This window comes from Polypterus senegalus, chromosome 1 (genome assembly GCF_016835505.1).
Source record: "Polypterus senegalus isolate Bchr_013 chromosome 1, ASM1683550v1, whole genome shotgun sequence".
Classification (NCBI taxonomy): domain Eukaryota; kingdom Metazoa; phylum Chordata; class Cladistia; order Polypteriformes; family Polypteridae; genus Polypterus; species Polypterus senegalus.
Window position 1 is genome coordinate 234316638 of NC_053154.1, and position 22825 is coordinate 234339462.

General features: G+C 37.0%; 1 protein-coding gene across 2 annotated transcripts in view; it reads left to right on the forward strand.

Moving 5' to 3' along the window:
- The window catches only part of glrx3 (glutaredoxin 3), an 81737-nt gene that overhangs the window by 37363 nt on the left and 21549 nt on the right, over nt 1-22825 (forward strand). For both annotated transcript variants that reach the window (XM_039770234.1, XM_039770226.1), the window contains exons 2-3: nt 9337-9445; nt 22163-22237. In XM_039770234.1, coding sequence (XP_039626168.1) covers nt 9337-9445; nt 22163-22237 — 184 coding nt within the window. The remainder of the gene's footprint in view (nt 1-9336; nt 9446-22162; nt 22238-22825) is intronic.

Here is a 22825-nt window from a genome sequence, read left to right on the forward strand (position 1 = left end):
ACCATTTAAAACTTACTCTTGTACTCATTATGTGGCAGTATTTGACTTTAAATGGCAAAATTAATATTTCAGATCAAAACACGAAGCAATTTTTTGGCATAATGAACAAATAGATGTTAAGAAATGAGAAAGCTTACACATAAAAGCAGCAAACATTTGAGAGTGTGATAAATACTGCAGAATAATTTTTTTAGAAATACATTTCTATATATGTTGGATTTTTCACTTTTACAAGAATAGTGTTGATGTTTAATCAGTTGAAACAAGACTACATTACCATAATATTCTACTCGGGAAGGGGTATCAATATATGTACAGTATACCAATGTATTGTGGCATTTTACAGAGTCCATAGGTTGCTGTCAAATTTCTGTTAAGCATGTAAAATCAATCAATATTCCGGTCATTAGTTATGTCACTGAGTAATGATGTTTTGTTAAGAGTATGCAAATTTAACGTTATAACAACTGAATCAATGTTACCGTGCAAACGTATTAATTAAAAGAATACACACTTTAGTGTATTTTTCCCCCAACAGTCATTTATTCAGAGATTGATAGTATTTTGCCTAAATTGATGACATGCATTTGGCAGCCTTATATACCACGTGTTTCTATAAGAACCCCTATGTCAATACTTATACCACTTAAGATTACAAAGACTGTTACGTTCTATACGAGACAGTGAGTTATTTTTGTAAAATTTTAAGTTTTGAAATTCATAGAATTCTGATTTAGAGTACTTCTAGCTATCCCGGGCTCAGGGTGATCCAGAAGAGAAACAGAAATTGAAACGGTCAGTGAATCCACAGTTGTAGAATGGTGAGAAGCATGAACTGCAAACCAGGCAGCACATTGACAAATAAGCTGTTGCACAGTAATTATAGAGTTCTGCCTCAGGTACACTTGGAGAGCCATGTCACTTAAAATGTGCCTGTTGGTAAAACGGCACTTTTCTTTAAACAAAAATCAAGTGTAACATAAGGTAAAGTTGGCAATGTACTTCTCAATAAAATTGAACAAACAAAAAACATGTTGGTTTTTACTATGACAGCATAAGATATAAGATGTGGTAAGAAATGGTTTTTCAGAACTGTTACTTGTACATGCTTTTTTTTCCCAGGACATTTGTAGAATGTAAAGCATGAAAACCTAAAGTCTGACATCCTAGAAAAGACCATTCAGCTCATCAGCCTTTGTTGTAGCGACACAAATATTATACTTGTCCATTTATTTTTTGAGGAAACTTATCCAGTGTTAGATATTTGTGTTTGAAAAAATATGTGAACTTCTAGAGTTATCAGTTATTTTGAAAGGGAAATTTGAGTCCAGCATTTCAATCAGTAGGATGATGATGACAATCAGTTCAGTGTTGAAGGCTCTGCCCTATTTAGAGAACATAAACTTGGGACTTCACTATTAAAGCCTGATCTTTACCACAAGGATCTGTGAAATTGTATCATGCCACAAACAAAGGAGATTTCTGAGGACTTCACAAAAAACTTTGTGATGCTCACAAGGCTGAAAAAGGTTGCATAATTATTTCTAAAGTGTTTATCTGCCTGAAAGTGGACTGGTGGAGTCCAGTGTACAAATGAAGGAAATTCAACACCGTTGTTACCCTCCCCAGGAGTGGTCAACCAGCAAAAATTATTTCAAGAGAAAGGTGTTTAATATTCTATTAGTGTTGCCAAGAACACAATGGTAACATCTAAATACCTAAAGGCCTGTGTTGCACTGGCTGATGTTGTTTACTCATGAGTCCACCATCAAAAGAACACTGAACAACAGTGGTGTGCTCTGGGTAAGCCCTAAGTCTATTGTAAGAATGTTCTTTGGACAAGTGTTATGTTTGGGGGAAAAGCAAGCACTGCTTTCCATCATAATAGCCTAATCCCATCTGTGAAATGTTATGATGGTGGCAGCAGTGTGATTTGAGTTTGCTCTGCTGCCTCTGAACCAGGGTGGCTTGTCATCATTGATAGAATTATGAATTGTACTAATAAACTAGCCAACCCGTAATTATTCATTGATGGGTGAACACTTCCTGAAAGACACAATTGTCCAAATGGGGTGGGTTTGAGGATACGACTGTGAGTGAATGAAAAGATGGAACTCTGGAGAGAGCAACATCCAGTTTTCAGTCACGGACAATTGTATTTGGCAGATACAGGCATATCTTTTTGAAAGTTTGGCCCTGTGCCTTATTAATTGTCATTGCAAAGGCTAATCTAACAGGAAATTGTCTGCGTGTAAAAGTAAAAGGCAAATTTGAATCTGATGGGGTCAGGGAAATCTGGGGAATAAGGACAGTTTCTGAGGGTAGGAGCTGCAATAGTTTCATGTAGTCAGCGTATTGTTGAGCAGACTGTATGACTATGCTTCCGTGACTAAGAACAATGGACAGCACATCGCCGAAGTTAGCCCAATGTTGGTAAACAAATGTTACAGCCATGTTGCGAAGTTCTAGAGAAACAGTTTCGTCGATGACATTTTTCCAGAAATATGCGACTGATAGAAACAAACAGTTACCTGATGCTGGAATTTGTATAACATTGAAAGAAGTGTTGTTTCCATGAAATACATGTGAAGCGGTTGCCATTTTAGGAAACAAAGGAAAAAAAGAAGGGGAACAAAAACAACAGGGAGAACAGAAGCTTGCGAGGAGAAACAAAGACGGCAGCAATGAGAGAGACCTGCTAGCAAAGTAAAGCAGCCCACACCGAAAAGAACAATGAAAAGTCAACATGGCTCAGAGGTGCATGTGGACTGTAGCAGAAACCAAAGCAACTGAGGAGGTGTTTGGTGAGGTGTTGGGGGCGGGCACATGAGCAGGCAGTATGCATGCCTCGAGAGTGAGGGTGAACGCGGGGGGGTTAGAGTTGGAGGACGAGGCTCCGTCGTGCTTCCCATGGTTGGGCGACTTGGTCGAGATATAGCTAGATATATATGTGTGTATATATATATATATATATATATATATATATATATATATATATATATATATACACACTGCTCACAAAAATTAAAGGAACATTTTAAAGAAACACATTAGATACATCAGATCTCAATATGAAGTTGGATATCTATACAAATAACGACAGGGCAATGTCTTAGGAACAAAAGGATGCCAAGTCTTTTAATGGAAATAAAAGATTTCTGCTTACAGAGGGCTCAATTATGTAGACACCCTAAAATCAGAGTGAAATAAAGATGTGGCAGGCTAGTCCATTTTTTCAAAAACTTAATTTCTGCTACTCAAAATGCTTTTCAGTATCTTGTGTGGCGCCCACGAGCTTGTATGCATGCTTGACAACGTCGGGACATGCTCCTAATGAGACGACGGATGGTGTCTGGTGGCATTTCCTCCCAGATCTGTATGAGGGCATCCCTGAGCTGTTGTACAGTCTGAGGAGCAACCTGGCGGCACCTAATGGACTGAAACATAATGTCCCACAGATGTTCTATTGGGTTTAAGTCAGGGGATCGTGAAGGCCATTCAATTGTTTCAATTCCTTCATCCTCCAGGTACTACCTGCATACTCTTGCCACATGACGCCGAGCATTGTCGTGCATTAGGAGGAAACCAGGACCCACTGCACCAGCGTAGGGTCTGACAATGGGTCCAAGGATTTCATCCTGATACCTAATGGCAGTCAAGATGCCGTTGTCTAGCCTGTAGAGGTCTGTGAGTCGCTCCATGGATATGCCTCCAAGATCATCACTGACCCACCACCAAACCAGTCATGCTAAACGATGTTACAGGCAGCATAATATTCTCCACGGCTTCTCCTGACCCTTTCACGTCTTTCACATATACTCAGGGTGAACCTGCTCTCATCTGTGAAAAGCACAGGACGCCAGTGGTGGACCTGCCAATTCTGGTATTCTATGGCAAATGCCAATTGAGCTCCCGGTGCTGTGCAGTGAGCACAGGGTGCAGTAGACATTTGGGCCCTCAAGGCAACCCTCATGAAGTCTGTTTCTGATTGTTTGGTCAGAGACATTCACACCAGTGGCCTGCTGGAGGTCATTTTGTAGGGCTCTGGCAGTGCTCATCCTGTTCCTCCTTGCCCAAAGGAGCAGATACTGGTCCTGCTGATGGGTTATGGACCTTCTATGGCCCTCTCCAGTTCTCCTAGAGTAACTGCTTGTCTCCTAGAATCTCCTCCATGCCCTTGAGACTGTGCAGGGAGACACAGCAAACCTTCTGGCAATGACACGTATTGATGTGCCATCCTGGAGAAGTTGGACTACCTGTGCAACCTCTGTAGGGTCCAGGTATCGCCTCATGCTACCAGTAGTGACACTGACTGTAGCCAAATGCAAAACTAGTGAAGAAACAGTCAGAAAAGATGAGGAGGGAAAAATGTCAGTGGCCTCCACCTGTTAAACCATTCCTGTTTTGAGGGTCATCTCATTGTTGCCCCTCTAGTGCATCTGTTGTTAATTTCATTAACACCACAGCAGCTGAAACTGATTAACAACCCCCTCTGCTACTTAACTGACCAGATTAATATCCCATAAGTTTCATTGACTTTATGCTATACTCTGATTAAAAAGTGTTCCTTTAATTCTTTTGAGCAGTATATATATAGATATATATACACTGTATCTATAGATCAATCAATCAATCAACATTTATTTATATAGCACATATTCATACAAAAAAATGTAGCTCAAAGTGCTTTACAAAATGAATAGAAAAATAGAAGACACAATAAAAATAAACATAAGTCAACATTAATTAACATAGAATAAGTAAGGTCCGATGGCCAGGGTGGACAGAAAAAACAAAAAAAAACTACAAAAGCTGGAGAAAAAAATAAAATCTGTAGGGGTTCCAGACCACGAGACCGCCCAGTCCCCTCTGGGCAATCTACCTAACATAAGTCAAACAGTCCTCTTTGTATTTAGGGTTTTCATGGAAGGACCTGATGATGATGGTCACGTAGACTTCTGGCTTTCAGTCCATCAATGTTGGTGCATCATGATGCTTTGAGTAGGTGGTGGTGGCGCAGGCCACCACAAAGAAACCGGAAAAAGAAACAGAAGAGAGAGTTGGGGTCAGTGGATTTTAGAGCCACTATGAATAGTTATTGTGATGAATTGAACATACAGAGTATCAGTATTAAGTTAAAGTGAAGTTATGAGAAGGCCATGTTAAAGTAATGTGTTTTCAGCAGTGTTTTAAAGTGCTCTACTGTATTTGCCTGGCGAATTCCTATTGGCAGGCTATTCCAGATTTTAGGTGCATAACAGCAGAAGGCTGCCTCACCACTTCTTTTAAGTTTAGCTTTTGGAATTATAAGGAGACACTCATTTGAAGATCTAAGGTTACGATTTGGAATATAATGTGTCAGGCATTCCGATATATAAGATGGAGCGCGATTATTTAAGGCTTTATAAACCATAAGCAGTATTTTAAAGTCAATCCTGAATGACACAGGCAACCAGTGTAGTGACATCAAAACTGGAGAAATGTGTTCGGATTTTCTTTTCCCAGTTAGGATTCTAGCAGCTGCATTCTGCACTCGTTGCAAGTGATTTATGTCTTTTTTGGGTAGTCCTGAGAGGAGTGCGTTACAGTAATCTAGTCTACTGAAAACAAAAGCGTGAATTAATTTCTCAGCATCTTTCAATGATATAAGAGGTCTAACTTTTGCTATGTTTCTTAAGTGAAAAAATGCTGTCCTAGTGGTCTGATGAATATGTGATTTTAAAATTCAGATTACAGTCAACGGTTACCCCTAAGTTTTTTACTTCCATCTTAACTTTCAATCCTAGTGCATTTATTTCTGATAACCTCATTGAATCCATTATTGCCAATTACTAAGATTTCAGTTTTCTCTTTATTTAGTTTGAGAAAATTACTATTCATCCATTCAGAAATACCAGTAAGACATTGTGTTAGTGTCGAAAGAGTCGGAGTCATCAGGTGCTATTGATAAGTACAGCTGTGTGTCATCAGCATAGCTGTGGTAACTCACGTTGTAACCTGAGATAATCTGACCTAATTTAAGCATGTAGATTGAGAAAAGCAGCGGACCTAGGATAGAGCCTTGTGGAACACCATATCGAATATCATGTGTCTTTGAGATGTGATTACCACAACTCACAAAGAATTTTCTACCTGCCAGGTAGGATTCAAACCAATTTAAGACACTGCCAGAGAGGCCCACCCATTGACTAAGGCGATTTCTAAGAATATTGTGATCAATGGTGTCAAATGCAGCACTCAGATCTAAGAGGATGAGAACAGATAAATGGCCTCTGTCTGCACTTACCCGGAAGTCATTTACTACTTTAACGAGTGCAGTTTCTGTGCTGTGATTTGTTCTGAAACCTGACTGAAATTTATCAAGAATAGCATGTTTATTGAGGTGGTCGTTTAATTGCAAAATGACTGCCTTCTCTAGAATTTTACTTAAGAAGGGCAGGTTGGAGATGGGTCTAAAATTTTCAAAGGCAGAGGGGTCAAGATTATTTTTCTTGAGCGGGGGATTAACTACAGCAGTCTTAAGACAGTCTGGAAAGACCCCCGTATATATAGATTCTACAGGAAAGTGTCAGGATATCCGACTGTGAACTGTGAAACTCAAGAGAAAGTGGTACATGCAGCAAGACGTTGACCCTAAATGTACAAGTCATAGAAGAAATTTTATTTTGGAACTGAGCCAAACTCCTTACCTTAATCAAATAGAAAGGATCTAAAGCAGACAGTTCATGCAAGGAAGCTCAATAGCATCACTGAGCTGAAGCAGTTTGGCAAGGAGAAATGGAATATAATAATTCCTCAAAGTTGATGTGAAGGACTGATGAACAGTTAACTGAAATGTTTAGCAGATGTAACTGCTGCACAAGGGGGTCACACCAATTACTGAAAGCAAATATTCACATTCTTTTTCACATTCAAAAATGTAACTTTGGGTAATTTTTTTCAATAAATAATCAAATATAATGTTTCTTTGTAATTTGATGGGCTCTCTTTATCTAGTTTTATAAGTCATCTAAAACTTTTATTACATTTTAGATCATATATGTGAAGAAATAGAGAAAATTCTAATGGGTTCATAAACTTTCTAGCCCCCCTTGCAGCTAAGCCGTCTGAATATATCTTGTAGATAAAAAAACTGCCTTGTTTATATGGTTATCTGTATTATTTAGGTTTGTATTTATTTGTTTACTCATTTCATTTTCTATTTCATTTTATTCAATAATTTATTCTTTTATATTTTTTTATCTTTATGTAAAGTACTTTGAACTACATATTTTGCATGAAAAATGCCATAGCAATAAATGTTAAACTTGTTTTTTTTAGGCAGTATGTAAATAGGCTTTGCAATAAAGTATCCAAAAATCACTTATTGTACCACATGTGGCTTGTATTTTAAATGTAGTGTAAATCAGGCATGTCAAACTCGTGGCCCGCATGACAGATCCTAGTTAGCACTGAACTTGTACAAAATGATTGCTATCGTTTGTGATTGAATCATTCAGCATCTTCGGTGTTACTTATTGACTTTTCTTACTTCTGCCTTCTGACAAAAGCGTGTTTTCCCATGGCATTATGGTACCCGAAACGTCTTCTGCTAGTATAGCCATGAGCCTTGACCAAAGCTAATGAGCCGCAACGTCACAACTGAAGTGCTAGGCTGCAGCAGCAGGCAGCAGGGGCAGCTTAAGGCATGTGCAAACTGTGCACCTGCACAGGGCCGCCACGCCAATATATATTGAATATAAAACAGAAAGAGAAAATAACGACACAGCTGACGACAATGTGGCCGAAAAACATGGTGTTTCTTGTTAATTAGTACGCTGTATTTACTAATGTAGCTAGAGTCGGAGCAGTAAGTTATATGTAGTATTATAACGTTCTGCCATAATGAGAATATCATGGGCTGCCACTTGGTTTTCAAGTTACAGACACGCGCATATAGAAGCGTGTCATGAGCACAAGGCGGCTATGCAGTGTCCGCAACGGACGTGGCCATCCACCGTGCATAAGATACTATATTGACATTGGCAAGCGAAGGGGCCACCGATTCTTTCTCTGCCCAGGGCCGCCACGAGCCTAGAGCCGCCCCTGCTAGGCTACACTGCTGGCTGGGCTGCTGAGACTGGCCACTGGGCAGAACTGACCATCACGAGTAGTAATAGCCCTCATATTTTCAAGTTTTTTTGCTCTAGTTTTATGTAGTGTTGTGCTAGTATTGTAACGAACAGTTAGTGCAGACTACAGTTGAAGATCTGAAGAGGACGCGAGAAGTTGGTGAGTTGTTTATTAACATATTTTTGTGATTTTGAGTTTGTAAAATTAGTGTAGGTCAGGGGGCGTTTTGCATATCGGCTTATTTTACAATATAAACTTTGAAGTAAACTTAGTAAAGTAAAATTTGATTTTTGGAGGATGTGTTTTCCAACTTGAATTACTGAGCAATGAATTCAGTGAGCGTTTTCGTGATTTCAGTTCACACGAACAGGACTGAGAATATCCAAATGGAATTGATTGAACTGCAGTCAGATTCTATTCTAAAGGCAAAATACAACGAAGTTGGTGTGCCAGGCTTGTATGCTTACCTGCCACCCTCATATGTGCAGATCCGTAAGTTGGCATCGACAGTACTGTCTATGTGCAGAAGCACTTACTTTTGTGAGCAATTGTTTGCGCTAATGAAAGCTACCAAAACTCCACACCGCTCAAGACTTACTGTCGAGCACATTTCATCCTTCATAAAAGTTGCAGCTGCACACGATTTCAAGCCTGATATTGACGAACTGGTTACTAACAAGAGATGCTAAGTGTCGGGACAAAAGAAATAGATCTCACACTGTAAGACTCCTTTATAAGCAATGATGATAATATAATTAATATAATATAATAATATAAGGACTTAACTAAGAGGCTAAGATTGTATGCTGTTGTATGGGGAATGTATGGAAATAAATTGCTTTTCTTTAATCTTTAAGTGTTACATTTTTTTTAAGTTTTCAGTATTGGAAAGAAAGCTACAGTAACTTTGTATAATAGTCTAATAGTATTTATTACAGTGTGGCCCGCTGACGCACGTATGGCAGTCGAAGCGGCCCACCAATGGTGTGAGTTTGACATGCCTGGTATAAATTATAGAAGTTAAGCTGTTTCAGGTAAACCATTTTTGAGATATAACTTGGTTTTCAGAAAAAAGATTTTGAGGCCTTTTGTAGTAAAATTGCAAAAGCACTATAATTGAAAAAGATGCTGTATTATTTAACTGTATATTCTTTTAAAGGTCTGATATTTTAAGTGTTCTAAAAATAAAATTCAGTAAATTTTTTTCTGTATGTCTTTACATAGGTCGCTTCTGGTTGTCCATTTTTGTGCATCATGGGCTCCACAATGTGCTCAGATGAACAATGTGATAGCAGAGCTAGCAAAAGAGCATTCACAGGTTACATTTGTCAAGGTAAGTATGGTACCAACATTGCATGTTTATTGCTGCAACTGTTGCTTAAGTCAACTGTTTTGTGAAGTTCAAAATTGCTTTTCTGTGGTCAAAGTGCCCTCAATAAAAATTATTTTATTTAGTTTTAATTCCACAAGGTAACCTGGCCATTAAAAATGTGTTCACCCAGCAATTTTGGATTAGTCTTCAATGTTAACACAAGAACAGGTCACTGACTGATCGATCGTATTTTTTCCTTTTCCTTTTCAACTTCTGCTTGATCATTTTGTGTACTATTTTAGTATCCCTTTAAACAGTTTTTAATGTAATTTTTGAAACGTGTTTTTTATTTGCTACAGTCATTAAATAAGAATTAAGTTTACACAGGGTTGCCGGATTTGACCATGTTTGTCAGTACTATCTAATTATTATTCTAACAAAAAAAGCAAAAAAAAAAAAAGAGGATTAAGTCAAGTAAGTGATGAAGCCCTATGTATTCTCTTTAGGAAAGAGATACAACCTTTCGTAAGCTTGTTCAATTACTGAATAGCAAAGCATGGGGCCATTTTAATATATCCCATTATCTATATTGACATTCTCCAAATTTTCTAGCAATTTTCCCTAACTTATTTTATTACTTGTGCAGCTTGTTTTATAGATGGTATTCAACCAATAATTTCCAATAAATGGCAACTTCTTTGCTGCTTGGAAAGAGGATTTTTTGATCTGTGAAGGTCTGCTTTGTTATTGTTTTATATTGTTTCTCTACTTTATTATTTTTTTATTTGGGTAAAGGCTTACAATAAATAAGCTTTAATGTTGAAGTGAACTGATGATAGCTAACATAATTTACTTGAATGCCTTGTAAATACATGTGAAATACAAGAGTTTCAAAAATATGTAGCAAATATCATTAAGTTACCATGAACTTCTTGTATTTGCTTTATAATTGCAAGGGCTTGTGCATGTCAGTTATGATGTACTGGTCCACAGATTTTGTCAATAGAGCAAACAGCAAAATTTGCTAGAGGCAAAAAATAAGTGCAGTAATCATGACATAACTGGGGTCAGTGATTTATGGATTTCAATATCTCATAGCTAAATACGATTGAAAATTTACTGGGTCAGTAGTGCATCAAAATTTTCATTTCCTGCCCAAAGGCATTTTTTGAAATGTGTTGTAAAGTAAAAACCTCTGAACCTTTTTTGACATTGCACTGACTGCAGGTAAGATACTGCAGTTAGAACATTTCTGGAAAAATATATAGAAAATTGTCAATAGAAAGTCTTAAACTTTTCAATTCATTTGTTTAAAAAAAACTATAATTTAAATATAAAATTTTATAATAGATAATGCTTCAACTGTACCTCAGGTGTACATTTTACTGTAAAGTTTCTAAAACCTATTATTCTAAAATTCTTTAAATTTGTGATTCAGTTAAGCTGTGTCAATTACAAGGGAAGTGTATCACATGCTGTATCTATTTCAATAATTACCCATCACATAGTTTTGTTCTAAATTAATGGCTTACATCCCTATTTTCCTTTGCAAAATACAGACAAAAAAGCACACAAACACTGAAGCTGTTCTCATGTACAAGAGCAAAAAGCAAAAATGATATCCTATGTAACACACAAAATTGTATAATGGTAAACAACTTTTATTCTTGTTGGAAAAATGTGCCATTTTGGACTTGTTTGTGTTTCTTCAATGATAAATCATATATTATGCAGATAGATAATGCACAGAAATCTGTCAAAATTGCACAGTGCGCATATGGACTTGTACGGTTGTCTTTAAAGTGCGCTAATTCTCATTGTGGATACACAAAATAATAAAATTGGACCCCATAATTGAAATTGACCCCAACGTTTCAATAAGCAGATACTGTACATAAAAAATCTAGACCTTCCCATTTTTAACTTTCAGGCAGTTTCAGTGACAATTAGAAATAATATTCATTAAAATAGCATAGTTCAAAGAATGCCTTTATTCCTCCTATTTTGCATTAAAACTTAAGTAGTTCAATTTACAGAAACACCAGGAGTGAATGTTGTGATTTACATGCTAAAACACAATTCAGCCTCACTATATTAAAATTACTGTTTAATTACAAAACTGAATTTATAAATATATTGTCAATATTATGCAAATAGTTTGCTTTTGAAAGGAATGCTCCACTCTTTTGTATGTCACTATTATGAGAGGTCTGTGGCAAAGTGGCGTTTTTAAATAAATAATCATGTCCCGAGAAGTGTGGACTCTAATCAGGTGTGGATATACACAAATATACTTTGCTCCAGGGTGGATTGGGGTGCTTGGTTGATCACGCATACATGTGCAAAGGCAAGCAATCAGTCAAGTGTGTCATTCACACTTCGCTGATAGTGATATATCACACCTGCGCCCAATCAGGAAAGTTAAAAAAAAAAAAAGGAGCCTGTACAGCAGAGTCGGAATAGGAACAGAAAAAGAACAGAAAGGAAAGGTTAAAGTAAAGAAGGATGGAGAAAATGACAGAAACAGGACCGGAGATGGTGCAACAAAGAGTGGAAGCAGGTGTACAAGAAAGTAAGGCCCAGGTGAGAAGAGTGTGGGCAACGCTCAAGAGAGGGCTGTGGGTTGATCTTGCTGAGCATTTATGGAGCACGGACTGTAGTAGGAGAGGGGGGAGCAAGGAACAAAGCTCAGTGTGGTGCCCTGTAAATGATGATGTACTGGCAACAGGTGCCTACGGTGAATTAAGGATTGTCTGCGCCTGTTAGTTGATGTCTCCTCATGCTGTCGAATCTGAAAAGAGTATACCAGGGAGATATTGGATTTTAGAAGAAAGCACCGAAGCTTTTCAAAAAGAAAATGTTCACCCTTGTATTGTAACCTTGTTTTAGTGGAATTATTTGTTGCATATTTTAACCTCCACATTCACTGATTTTATTGATTATTTATTGAATTGATAGAGTATTGCACTGTTGGACACTTTGTTTTTGGTTTGATTTCATTGAAAGCACTGACACTTGTTTCACCAACCCCTTGCAGAATGTATGTGTTATTTACCCAGCTCATCTTGGTCTATGACTATCAACTGTTTCAGGTTGAGGCTCCAGAAACAGAAACAAAGACACAGGAATGTGGAGCTGACCCATACCATCCCAGTCACTTACATCATATGTTTTGTGATAACCGAAAAATCATGTTTTCATGGGTAATAGAGGTAAACCTTATGATAGAATGGTGCTCTATGGTGACCAGCGCTGGACCACAGCAAACAATGTCAAAAACATTTGTTGAAAAAGAACTTGCGTCACTTGTGGCGCATTGTGCATTTATTAGTTACTAGCAAAATACCCGCGCTTTGCAGTGAAGAAGTAGTATGTTAAAGAAGTAAAGAAAAAGGAAACATTTTGAAAATAATGTAACATGATTGTCAGAGTAATTGTTTTGTGTATTTGGCCACAGCGTCACAAAGTTGTTTTCGTCTAGCTGCATCAGAAAATGTACCACGACGTCTGACACGCCTCCTCTTTAGTGTTTTCTCACAGCTTGGATTGCTGCTGTTATAATTGGTTTGAGTCTATATATATATATATATATATATATATATATATATATGTATGTATGTATGTGTCTATATGTGTGTGTATAGCTTTGGTCACTGAGTGCAAGGGAAAAAAGTAAAATGTAGTCTATAAGCTATTAAACAGTAAAACATTAACGTTTTAAGAAGTAAAGATACACTGAGCACCACTGGAGTGGTTTCGGGTAAGCTACATTTTAAAGCCGGCGTAACATAACAGGTAAGTAGTACTAACAGCAGCTAAAATGTATATGGATCATCTCTTGGTATTTGATCCCTTTTGAAAGGCGCAACACGACGGCTGTGGTATAGAAATTACGTTTTCTATGTGAACGTCCAAATTTCTGCCTGTGGTAATGTGCCTTACCGGCATTACCAGCGATTAAAAGAAAATCATTTTTTGTGTCCTCTGCAGTATTAAGAGAGAAAGGGTTTGGTTGGGGATAAAAGGAAAAAAGGTGTAAAGAAAGGAAACTTGCTATTTTCTTTAATATAGTGTAGAGAGAGGTCTTCGCTGACGATATGAGCGTCGTGGTGGGTCTCGTGTAGACTGGAGAGATGGCCCTGCCATTAACTGTCCGGGATGGCACTGTCGGTCTTCCACTCCTGTGCGTGTCTTCATAATCCGACCTGACAACCTCATAGTCATTACTTTGCCGCGGTCTAGAAATGGGATCCCGTGTTTACAGTTGTCTGGGCTATAGCTCATGGGAAGGGGGAAAAAAATTAAAAGTGTTTACTTTCACTTAAGGCAGAAGCGCAGTCAGCATCTCAAAGGCCGACACAGCTACGCACACGCGGGCGCGCGCCGGCTCCCCGACTTTTGTAGTATTTTTGCAGTGCAGGAAACACCAGTTTTTGCAGACATGTTTACGTGAGCAAAACTCTCCACGCTCTTTAGAGGTCTTGCTTTCTCTGCGTACTGCGTTCATAGTCAGTTCACGTGAGCCGCTCGGAGTACATGCATCAAAGCTTCTGAGCTGTGTCTGTGCTATCTCGTGCGATCTTGCGATGTCCATGGCATTATTTAATGTTAGCTAAGACCCGGCACTTAAAAGTTTCTCGCTACAGCAATTTTAACTCCGTTAAAAAGTGATCCAAAGTCTCGTTTATACCTCGCGTCTTCTCATTAAACTTGTATCTTGTGAATAAAGTATTCTGCGTTTTTCTTCAGCGCTCTTTGGGGGCTCTTCCTTCTTTTCTACGTACTGTGGTCATAGTCAGTTCACGTGATTATGTGGGAGGCGTGATGATGTCACACGCAGCTCCGCCCCCCACGGCCATTGGGCTAACGTCCATTACAGTATATGGAGAAAAATAGGTTCCAGTTATGACCATTATGTGTAGAATTTCGAAATGAAACCTGCCCAACTTTTGTAAGTAAGCTGTAAGGAATGAGCCTGCCAAATTTCAGCCTTCTACCTACACGGGAAGTTGGAGAATTAGTGATGAGTGAGTGAGTCAGTGAGGGCTTTGCCTTTTATTAGTATAGATTCAGACATATGCTGCCATTATGCAAAATGCATGTTAAAATATTGTTAAATAAAAGCTTCTGGAAAAATCAGTGCCAGGTAAAAAACAGGAAAAGCAGTTTGAATGGGATTAAGTTTTTGAACTGAAGATATGATTCTTGACCATTGAATAAGGAAGATATGTGAGTGGATGTTTACATGTTATAAAATTGTCATTTAACAAAAACAAAAATATATCTTTTTAAAGAAAGTAGTTTTTCTGATAGCAGATAAAGTTTAATGCTATTATGTGACATAAGCTGGATAGTACCAGGTATTGTTTAATTGCTAGGTAAAGGAAAGCTAATAGGTTGCCTGTTCTTCCTTATTTGGTGTTTGTGAGTATGTGTGTGTATATAAAAATATACTAGTACTGTAGTAATTAAGGATTGCATTTTTGTAAGCCTTTTTTTTTTCTTTTAGAATTGATGATGTCAATGATGCAATGCCATTTCATTCGATACCATTCAAGTTAAAAACAGGATTTTATTCTCGCCTTACAGATGAACATGAGTTTTAGTTGACCAGAAAAGCTTCAAATTCCACCCTCAACATTATTTGTTTCTGAAAACATCTTCTTGGACATGCATCATGTTTAACAGCAAAGCGCTGCGCTGCACTGCACACTCAATAAATCTGTAAAAGTGTAGATAGTTATCCAGCACTTCATGACTCCAAAAAAATAAGGAAAATTATTTTGACATGCATGCTGTCACTCTGTGTTCAGGTCTTGTTTTGGCTTTACACTAAGTTGCATGGTGATGATGATAGCGTGCCCAGGCCTTGAATGTTAAAGCGCAGTGTGAGTGCAGGCCAGCGGGGAGCGGTTATGGGTCAGTCAAGCTCGGGCATGGTGTGGAACAAACGTGGCTAGTCTGGGTACTCCCTTAAACTCGCAGAATAATAATGTCGCAGGAGCAAGTCAGACATGTGAACTAATAAATAACAATGAATATTAAATAGGAAGGTATGTAAGAAGAAGATCCACCCCTAATGGGAGCAGCCAAAAGAAGAAGATTAAATAGAAATGGCAATAGTTCTAATTTATTAAGAGAGATGTATAATGTAATCACCTGAAATTACAAAATGCAGTAGATGGCAGTGGAAAATTAAAATAAAATCAAAAGGATGTTATGTTTGATGATTATAAAATAATATAAAGAAAGAATCATTTTTTTTTTTTTAAACCGTAGGACAATATTTTCAACTATTAGGGTAATTATATACAGGTAATCATCATTTATTTTACTCTTTGAGTTTAGTAATGTAATGTTGACAATAATTATTCTGCATATGCTTTGGTATGCAAAACACAAACCAGATCAAGATAAAAACAAATAATCAACAGGACTCAAACCACTTTACCACTCACTTGCTTTTGGAAATACAACAATTTATGCTAAGCAGCAACTGTTCAAGGGCTGCACTTAATGTCTTTTCAGCTATTAAATGTAAAATGTTGTTTTTGTGTATTTCTCCAATTTTTTTCCACATGTTCTAATATATGTTTGTGAGGTGTTGCAGCCTGTGTTGACAATACTTTGGTGCCAGGATAAAAAGCTTTATTGTCACAGAATATAAAAATAAAGTGTTCTATTATTGATTGTCTTTGCCATTTTTGGAATCTGCTTTCCTTTATTTAGGTGGTGCATTAGATTTACATAAAAAGTAAGGGTGAGTCTTGCATTCTGTACTTCTGATAACACTGTTTCTTTTCACCTGATAAAGAGGTCACATTTAATCTTGCGTTATCCACCCTAGCACAAATATTTTTGTGGTTAAGCATACCACAAAATAGAATGATAGCCAATTTTTAAAAAGTAAATAAAAATGTACAGGAAAATTAATTTACTAGTAGAGAATACATGTTATATACAGTGATCCCTCCTCGATTGCGGGGGTTGCGTTCCAGAACCCCCCGCAAAAGGTGAAAATCCGCAAAGTAAAAACCATACGTTTATATTATTATTTTTATATTGTCACGCGTCACAGATTTGCACAGAAACACAGGGGGTTGTAGAGACAGGGACTTTAAAACACTGCAAACAAACATTTGTCTCATTTTCAAAAGTTTAAACTGTGCTCCATGACAAGACAGAGATGACAGTTCCCTCTCACAATTAAAAGAATGCAAACATATCTTCCTCTTCAAAGGAGTGCGCGTCAGGAGCAGAGAATGTCAGAGAGAGAGAGACAGAGAGAGAAAAGCAAACAATCAAAAATCAATAGGTGCCATTCAGCCTTTTATGTATGCGAAGCACCGCGCGGGAAGCATATCGTATATCATTGAGGAGTTTTATTTAATACATAATACTTGCTCTGATTGGGTAGCTTCTCAGCCTTCCGCCAATAGTGTCCCTTGTATGAAATCAACTGGGCAAACCAACTAAAGAAGCATGTACCATAAATTAAAAGACCCATTGTCTACAGAAATCCGCAAACCAGCAAAAAATCTGTGATATATATTTATATATGCTTACGTATAAAATCCGCAATGGAGTGAAGCCACGAAAGTCGAAGTGCTATATAGTGAGGGATCACTGTATAGAGTAATGCAATGATATTTTTTTTTTTTGGAAAAGGGTCTGTGTTGTTTTTTTGTTTTTAGAAATCTGGCACATTACAAAAGATGCTTGGTTAAATTGCGACCTTTTTGTAAATCATCCATAGCTTAATCAGCTTTATAATATAATAAATAAAATATTTTATATTACTGAATCCTAACTTGTCTGTTCATTTTGAGCTTGGTAACTTTTTCATCAGGGTGATAGGTGGATATCCGTGTCCCCTCATCTCAGGGACTTGCATTTACATTCCAGCTCTGCATGGATTTTCTACGAATAGTCCTTTGTTACTATGTTGCACATTGTAATTTAATTGCCATATGTGAACTCCCATTTTTTATATATATATTTTCCCGGAGATGAACAGGTGTATAATTGAAAATTGGTTCCTGCTTTATAACCAGTACTTTAGGGAGCAGGTCCTGGCTGTGTGAGATTTATAATGGAAAAGTGAATGCATGATAAAGCCCTTCGAAAAGTTAAGGAAAACATTAAGATCATACTATGGTAGACAGTATCCCAATTAAAATAATGTTTTGAAAGCCATTATTTTCAAGCTGCCTTCACCAATAAAATTGCTTAGAATTATAAAATGAACCTGGACGTGACAGATAAATCTTTATATCTTCCTCAACCACACTTTTTTTAATTTTTTTGGCATGCATAGGAGATGCTGAACTTGGGTTCCATTGCCAATGGACAATTATTTAAATCTATTAATTAAAAAAATTATTAAAGTCACGTGTTTCGTACATTGAAAAAAAAAATGTCCATCAACTGTTTCAAAAAGTTCAAAGATCTAATTGAAAATAGGTAGACTTGCCAAGTTTCTGCCACTTTCCTGGGTTTTTAATGGTTTAAAGAAATACATTTCAGGGCAAGAAAATAAAATTCCTATAGTTATTTAGCCATATTAAAAAACATGTTTTGATAAACTGAAATGATAAACTAGAAAGCTAAAAACACCTTTGACCTACGACATGAAATTAGACAATGCTTGCACAAATGGGTATCACTATAGTACATACAGTATCATAGAATTATATAAAAATGACAATAGACTAGAGTAATTTATTTTGTCCAATATTTATGCTTTCTTAGTTGTTTCAGAAATGTGTTTATATTGATTAGCAAGTGTGCATTTGTTCCTTTTTATAACCATATTCATTCCCAAACACTAGCAAGCTACATAGCCTAGAGTTGCAATGATACTAGAGTGACAGTTTTACCAGCAGTATATCTTGCCTGTCTGTGAGGTATAGTCGATCTCTTCTGGGAGTGCCTTTCCCCTTCCTTCCACATGGTGCTTCCCTGACAGCTGCCTCATCACAGCACTGGTCTGATTCTCCTACCCTGCTTTCTCTCTCTGTCTCTCTAACGTTCTCTTCCTCGCATTCTTTTTCCTCCTTCCTCCTCTTGCTCACAGGTGCCTTTTAGTCCCTAGTGAAAGACAGCCAAGTTAGCGGCTTGTAAATAAGTTAAATGCAATTAGCCAATTTCCTCCTGAGGAATCTCCATAGCCACATGGCTTTTCTCATGTACACAAACACACTCATGGGGTCTGGTGGTCTACATGGCTTACTGTTTTTAAACATGAACAAAAGCATAATCCCATAGACCCCCTACTTACCTCACCACACATCAAAGGTTATTCAGTATCACCAACTAAATGTTTCTGGGGAAAAAAAAAAAACACCTTATGTACAGTATTCTTAAACCTCAAAAAAATGATATTTTCTTACTGGTTAGTTACATGAAGCCATTGTGTTCTTGTTCAAGTGTATAGCTTTGAAAATAAGACTATGAAGCTCTACTGAAGTACCAAACACTTGCCTTAGAAAGTTCAGTCTTCAAAGCTGCATAATGAACACTTAACTTATGGCATCTTATCTTGGTATAATACATTTAGATACATTTTTATATGTATTTTCTGATAGCACCTTGCAATTGATTTCTGGCTTTTAAAAGATCTTTAAATCATTCTTTTGACACAGTGCTAAATAGCATAGTCTCACCAACCTTCCCCCTACCTTTATTTTTAACTAGCAAAATACCCAAGCTTCACGGCGGAAAGGTAGTGTGTTAAAGGAGTTATGAAAAAGTAAAGGAAACATTTTAAAAATAACGTAACGATTTGATTATCATTATTTCTTTCAATCAGGTTCGTATTTGGAGGATGTGTTGTGTTCAAATTACATTCCTTGTTTGTCAACCATTGTAAAGATAACAGGTTTCATTTATCAAAGTGTTCACTACCCAAATCGCTACTCATGAATCTAAGATGTTTAACAGGCATTCCCGGTATTAACTTGTGGATTTGCCTGCGAATATTTAGTGGCAGCGTGTCTATGAACTTGTGGAATTGCCTGCGAGTATTTAGCGGCAGCGTCTCTATTAAGTTGTGGATTTGCCTGCAAGTATTTAGCGACAACGTGTCTATTAACTTTGTGGATTTTTCTGCGAGTATTTGGCGGCAGCGTCACAAAGTTGTTTACGTCTAGCTGCATCAGAAAATGTACTACGATGTCTGACACGCCTCCTTTTTACTGTTTTCTCACAGCTTGGATTGCTGCTGTCATAATCGGTTTGAGTTTCATGGTTTGTTTCAATTACATTAGCATTTGCAGGACTTGTGTTGAAGTGACATTCACCATCTGTCAAGCGTTGTAAGCATACAACCGGCCTCATCGATAACTTCACATCCAGCTTTTGAGAGTTGAAACATTCATAAACATCAAAGTGTCCACTATTCAAATCATCACCTGTGAATCTAAGCTGTTTTAGAGGCATTGGCGGTTCTCCAAAGGTGTAAAATATTTGGCCATTTCGGTACACGGAAAGCGACAACCGAACAATTCAGCGGCAGCCATGAACTCGCATGCAGAAGCATAGGTGAAGGGCTTAAGCGTTTCACTCTTATAGTGCTCCTGTGTAGTATAATTATCTCCTGTACCCAGTCCACACCATGAACCTGTCCCACTCATTCAATACATAAGACACAATGTTCCTCCAGATATCAAGATTGAGCCTGATATGGCCGTGCAATATGTAACACAGAGAATGTAAAAGGCAGGCGGCATCTCCGGGCATGGAAACCACTCGGTAAGTGACAGTTCTTTGATCGATGGTGATCACCTCGATAGACATGTTAATGGTGGTACGGTTGGAACGGTAAAGGAAATGGGTACCTGAACAGTAAAAAAACTGTACTATAACTATAATCGTAATAAACGAACAATAAAACAGCGGAGAAGCCGTGGATTAAATAAAAAGGCTGCAGTTATCAGCACAATAAAACAGCGCAGAAGCCGTGGATTACATAAAAAGGCCGCAGTTATCAGCAAGGAGACATGAATACCATGGCGAAGCAAGGAAGGGAATGAAGAGACCGGAGCAACGGATGGCCTTATATGGGCAGGCAGCCAATTACGTGGGAGGCGTGTGGATGGAGGATGCAACTCCGCCTCACACGGCGACCGAGCTGCAGGCTATGGACGTATATATATATATATATATATATATATATATATATATATATATATATATATATATATATATATATATATATATATATACGTAGGTAGGATTCAGTTATGACTGTAGAATTTCAAAATGAAACCTGCTTAACTTTTGTAAGAAAACTGTAAGGAATGAGCCTGCCAAATTTCAGCCTTCTACCTACACGAGAGGTTGGAGAATTAGTGATGAGTGAGTCAGTGAGGGCTTTGCCTTTTATTAGTATAGATAATGTGCATACTCTATAGTGCATATATTGCAATATTGAGATGCAGACCTGATTAAAATTCTAAATAAAAATATAAGTACAACAAGAGACAGAACCTTTAGCAGAGGGAAACTTCGGGAGTGATTTTTAACTACCAATATTAGCAAAGACTTTTTGGACACCTCATTAAAATCAGGACTGAAGGCTTGTTATTTAAGCGCATCACATGCTTTTTAGCATTTAAAAAGCTGAGGCTGTTTATATTACTATTTCTTATATTTTTAATAATAATAGTACATTTCTTATTTGTCAGGTGATGTTTCCAGTTTTCTTTTTTTTTCTTTGGTATCATGTAGCAGCAGCACTTGATTTACCTTGGGATGGATGCATCATCCACAAATCAAGGGCCCATTTTTGGGCCTTTGTGGTATTCCGCTTAAATTGTTATTTGTACACACCTTGCTCTGTCTCAGCAAGCATGTGAGAATATAAACTTTTCAGCATTTTCCGAAACCTCTCTATTAAAAAAACAATTTGACGAAATATATTTGTTGTTGTTGTTTTATTATTGTATGGTAACTTTGCTGAATTTGTAATAATCCAGTTCATGCATTTCCAGTATAACTATGTTTTTGTGGCATAGTCAAATTTCACCAAGCAGTGTGTCAAAACACACTACTGGGGTTCCTTCAAATCTATAGCAATTCACCTTTATAAAGCACTCCTGTGACTTCTGTTTCTCAATGTTTAGCCAAGTAAGAAGACTTGTCTTATATTTCTGTTTTTTGTGTTTGTTAGGGTTTGAGGGGAGTAGGAGAAGTTGTTTGTTAAAATGTTGTTGTTGCTCTTTAAAAAAACTTTTCTATGGGACAAATAGATATCTGTCTGTCTGTCTATATATCACGTTTCACTACATCTGAGATTTTTCATTTCTGTTTTAGTTTTGTTAAATAGCATGTGATTTCATGTTTGTTTTTGTGCTTTTTTTGAAAAACTACATTACTTTTCATCAGTGATGCATAGTACTTCAGAAGCCTTTTCCACTTGTGTAAATTGTGCATGATGTTGAAAAGTAAGTTTAAAAAATCATTCTAGTTTTACATTCTGTACTGATTCATTCAAGTGCGTTCTGTTACTTAATTCTTGGTATGAAAAACAACAAACATTAAGTTATAACTTGTATGTTTAAAAGTGGCACAGGTTTTTGTGACTTGCAGTGGACAGCTAGATGTTATTGGGACATTAAGTATTAATCAGCAAACCAAGTTTCAGATGTTCTTCCCACTTTTAAAAGAAAATAGTTACTGTAATTTAAACGAAAAACCACCTACAAATATTTGAGAGTGTGTTTCTTATTTAAACAGCTTGAAGCAGAGGCTGTACCTGAGGTATCTGAGAAATATGAGATCAGTTCTGTTCCAACATTTCTTTTCTTTAAGGTAAGTATCAAAAAAAAATAATGAGTATGTCTTCAGTTACACAATAAATAAAAGCTTCTAAATTCAGCCATTTATTCCGTGTAAATAATTCAGTAGCTTAATTTGTAAAGAAATATTTACAATAGTAATCATTGGGGAATATGCACTAGTATATGTATAATTTAAATTGTTGTAGAGAGAGTGATGACATGTTGTATGCCAATTCTCCCAGATGAGGATGTTTTTTGTATATAATATTGCTGTTTCTGCAGTTTTTCACATTTACTTTCCATAGTTATTACTTATGACTGCCAAATCCTTTTAAATAACAGAATATGTATTTGCCATTTGACTTTTAGTTTCTACAAATAGGAACCATTTTGCACTGTTCAGTGTTTCAGGTAAAAATACGTGTTTCTCAAATGTATCTAAAAATTTCACAGATTATAACTTATTAAATGTGTTAGGCTGGTATTATAGTTAAATTTTTGATAGCATTGTTTTTGCACACCTTTTCATTCTTTAAAATGCACCATATAATTTATAATACATTGCCTACAAAAGCAAAAAGCAATCTGCTTCTCATTTCTCCTTCTCAGGAAACCAGTG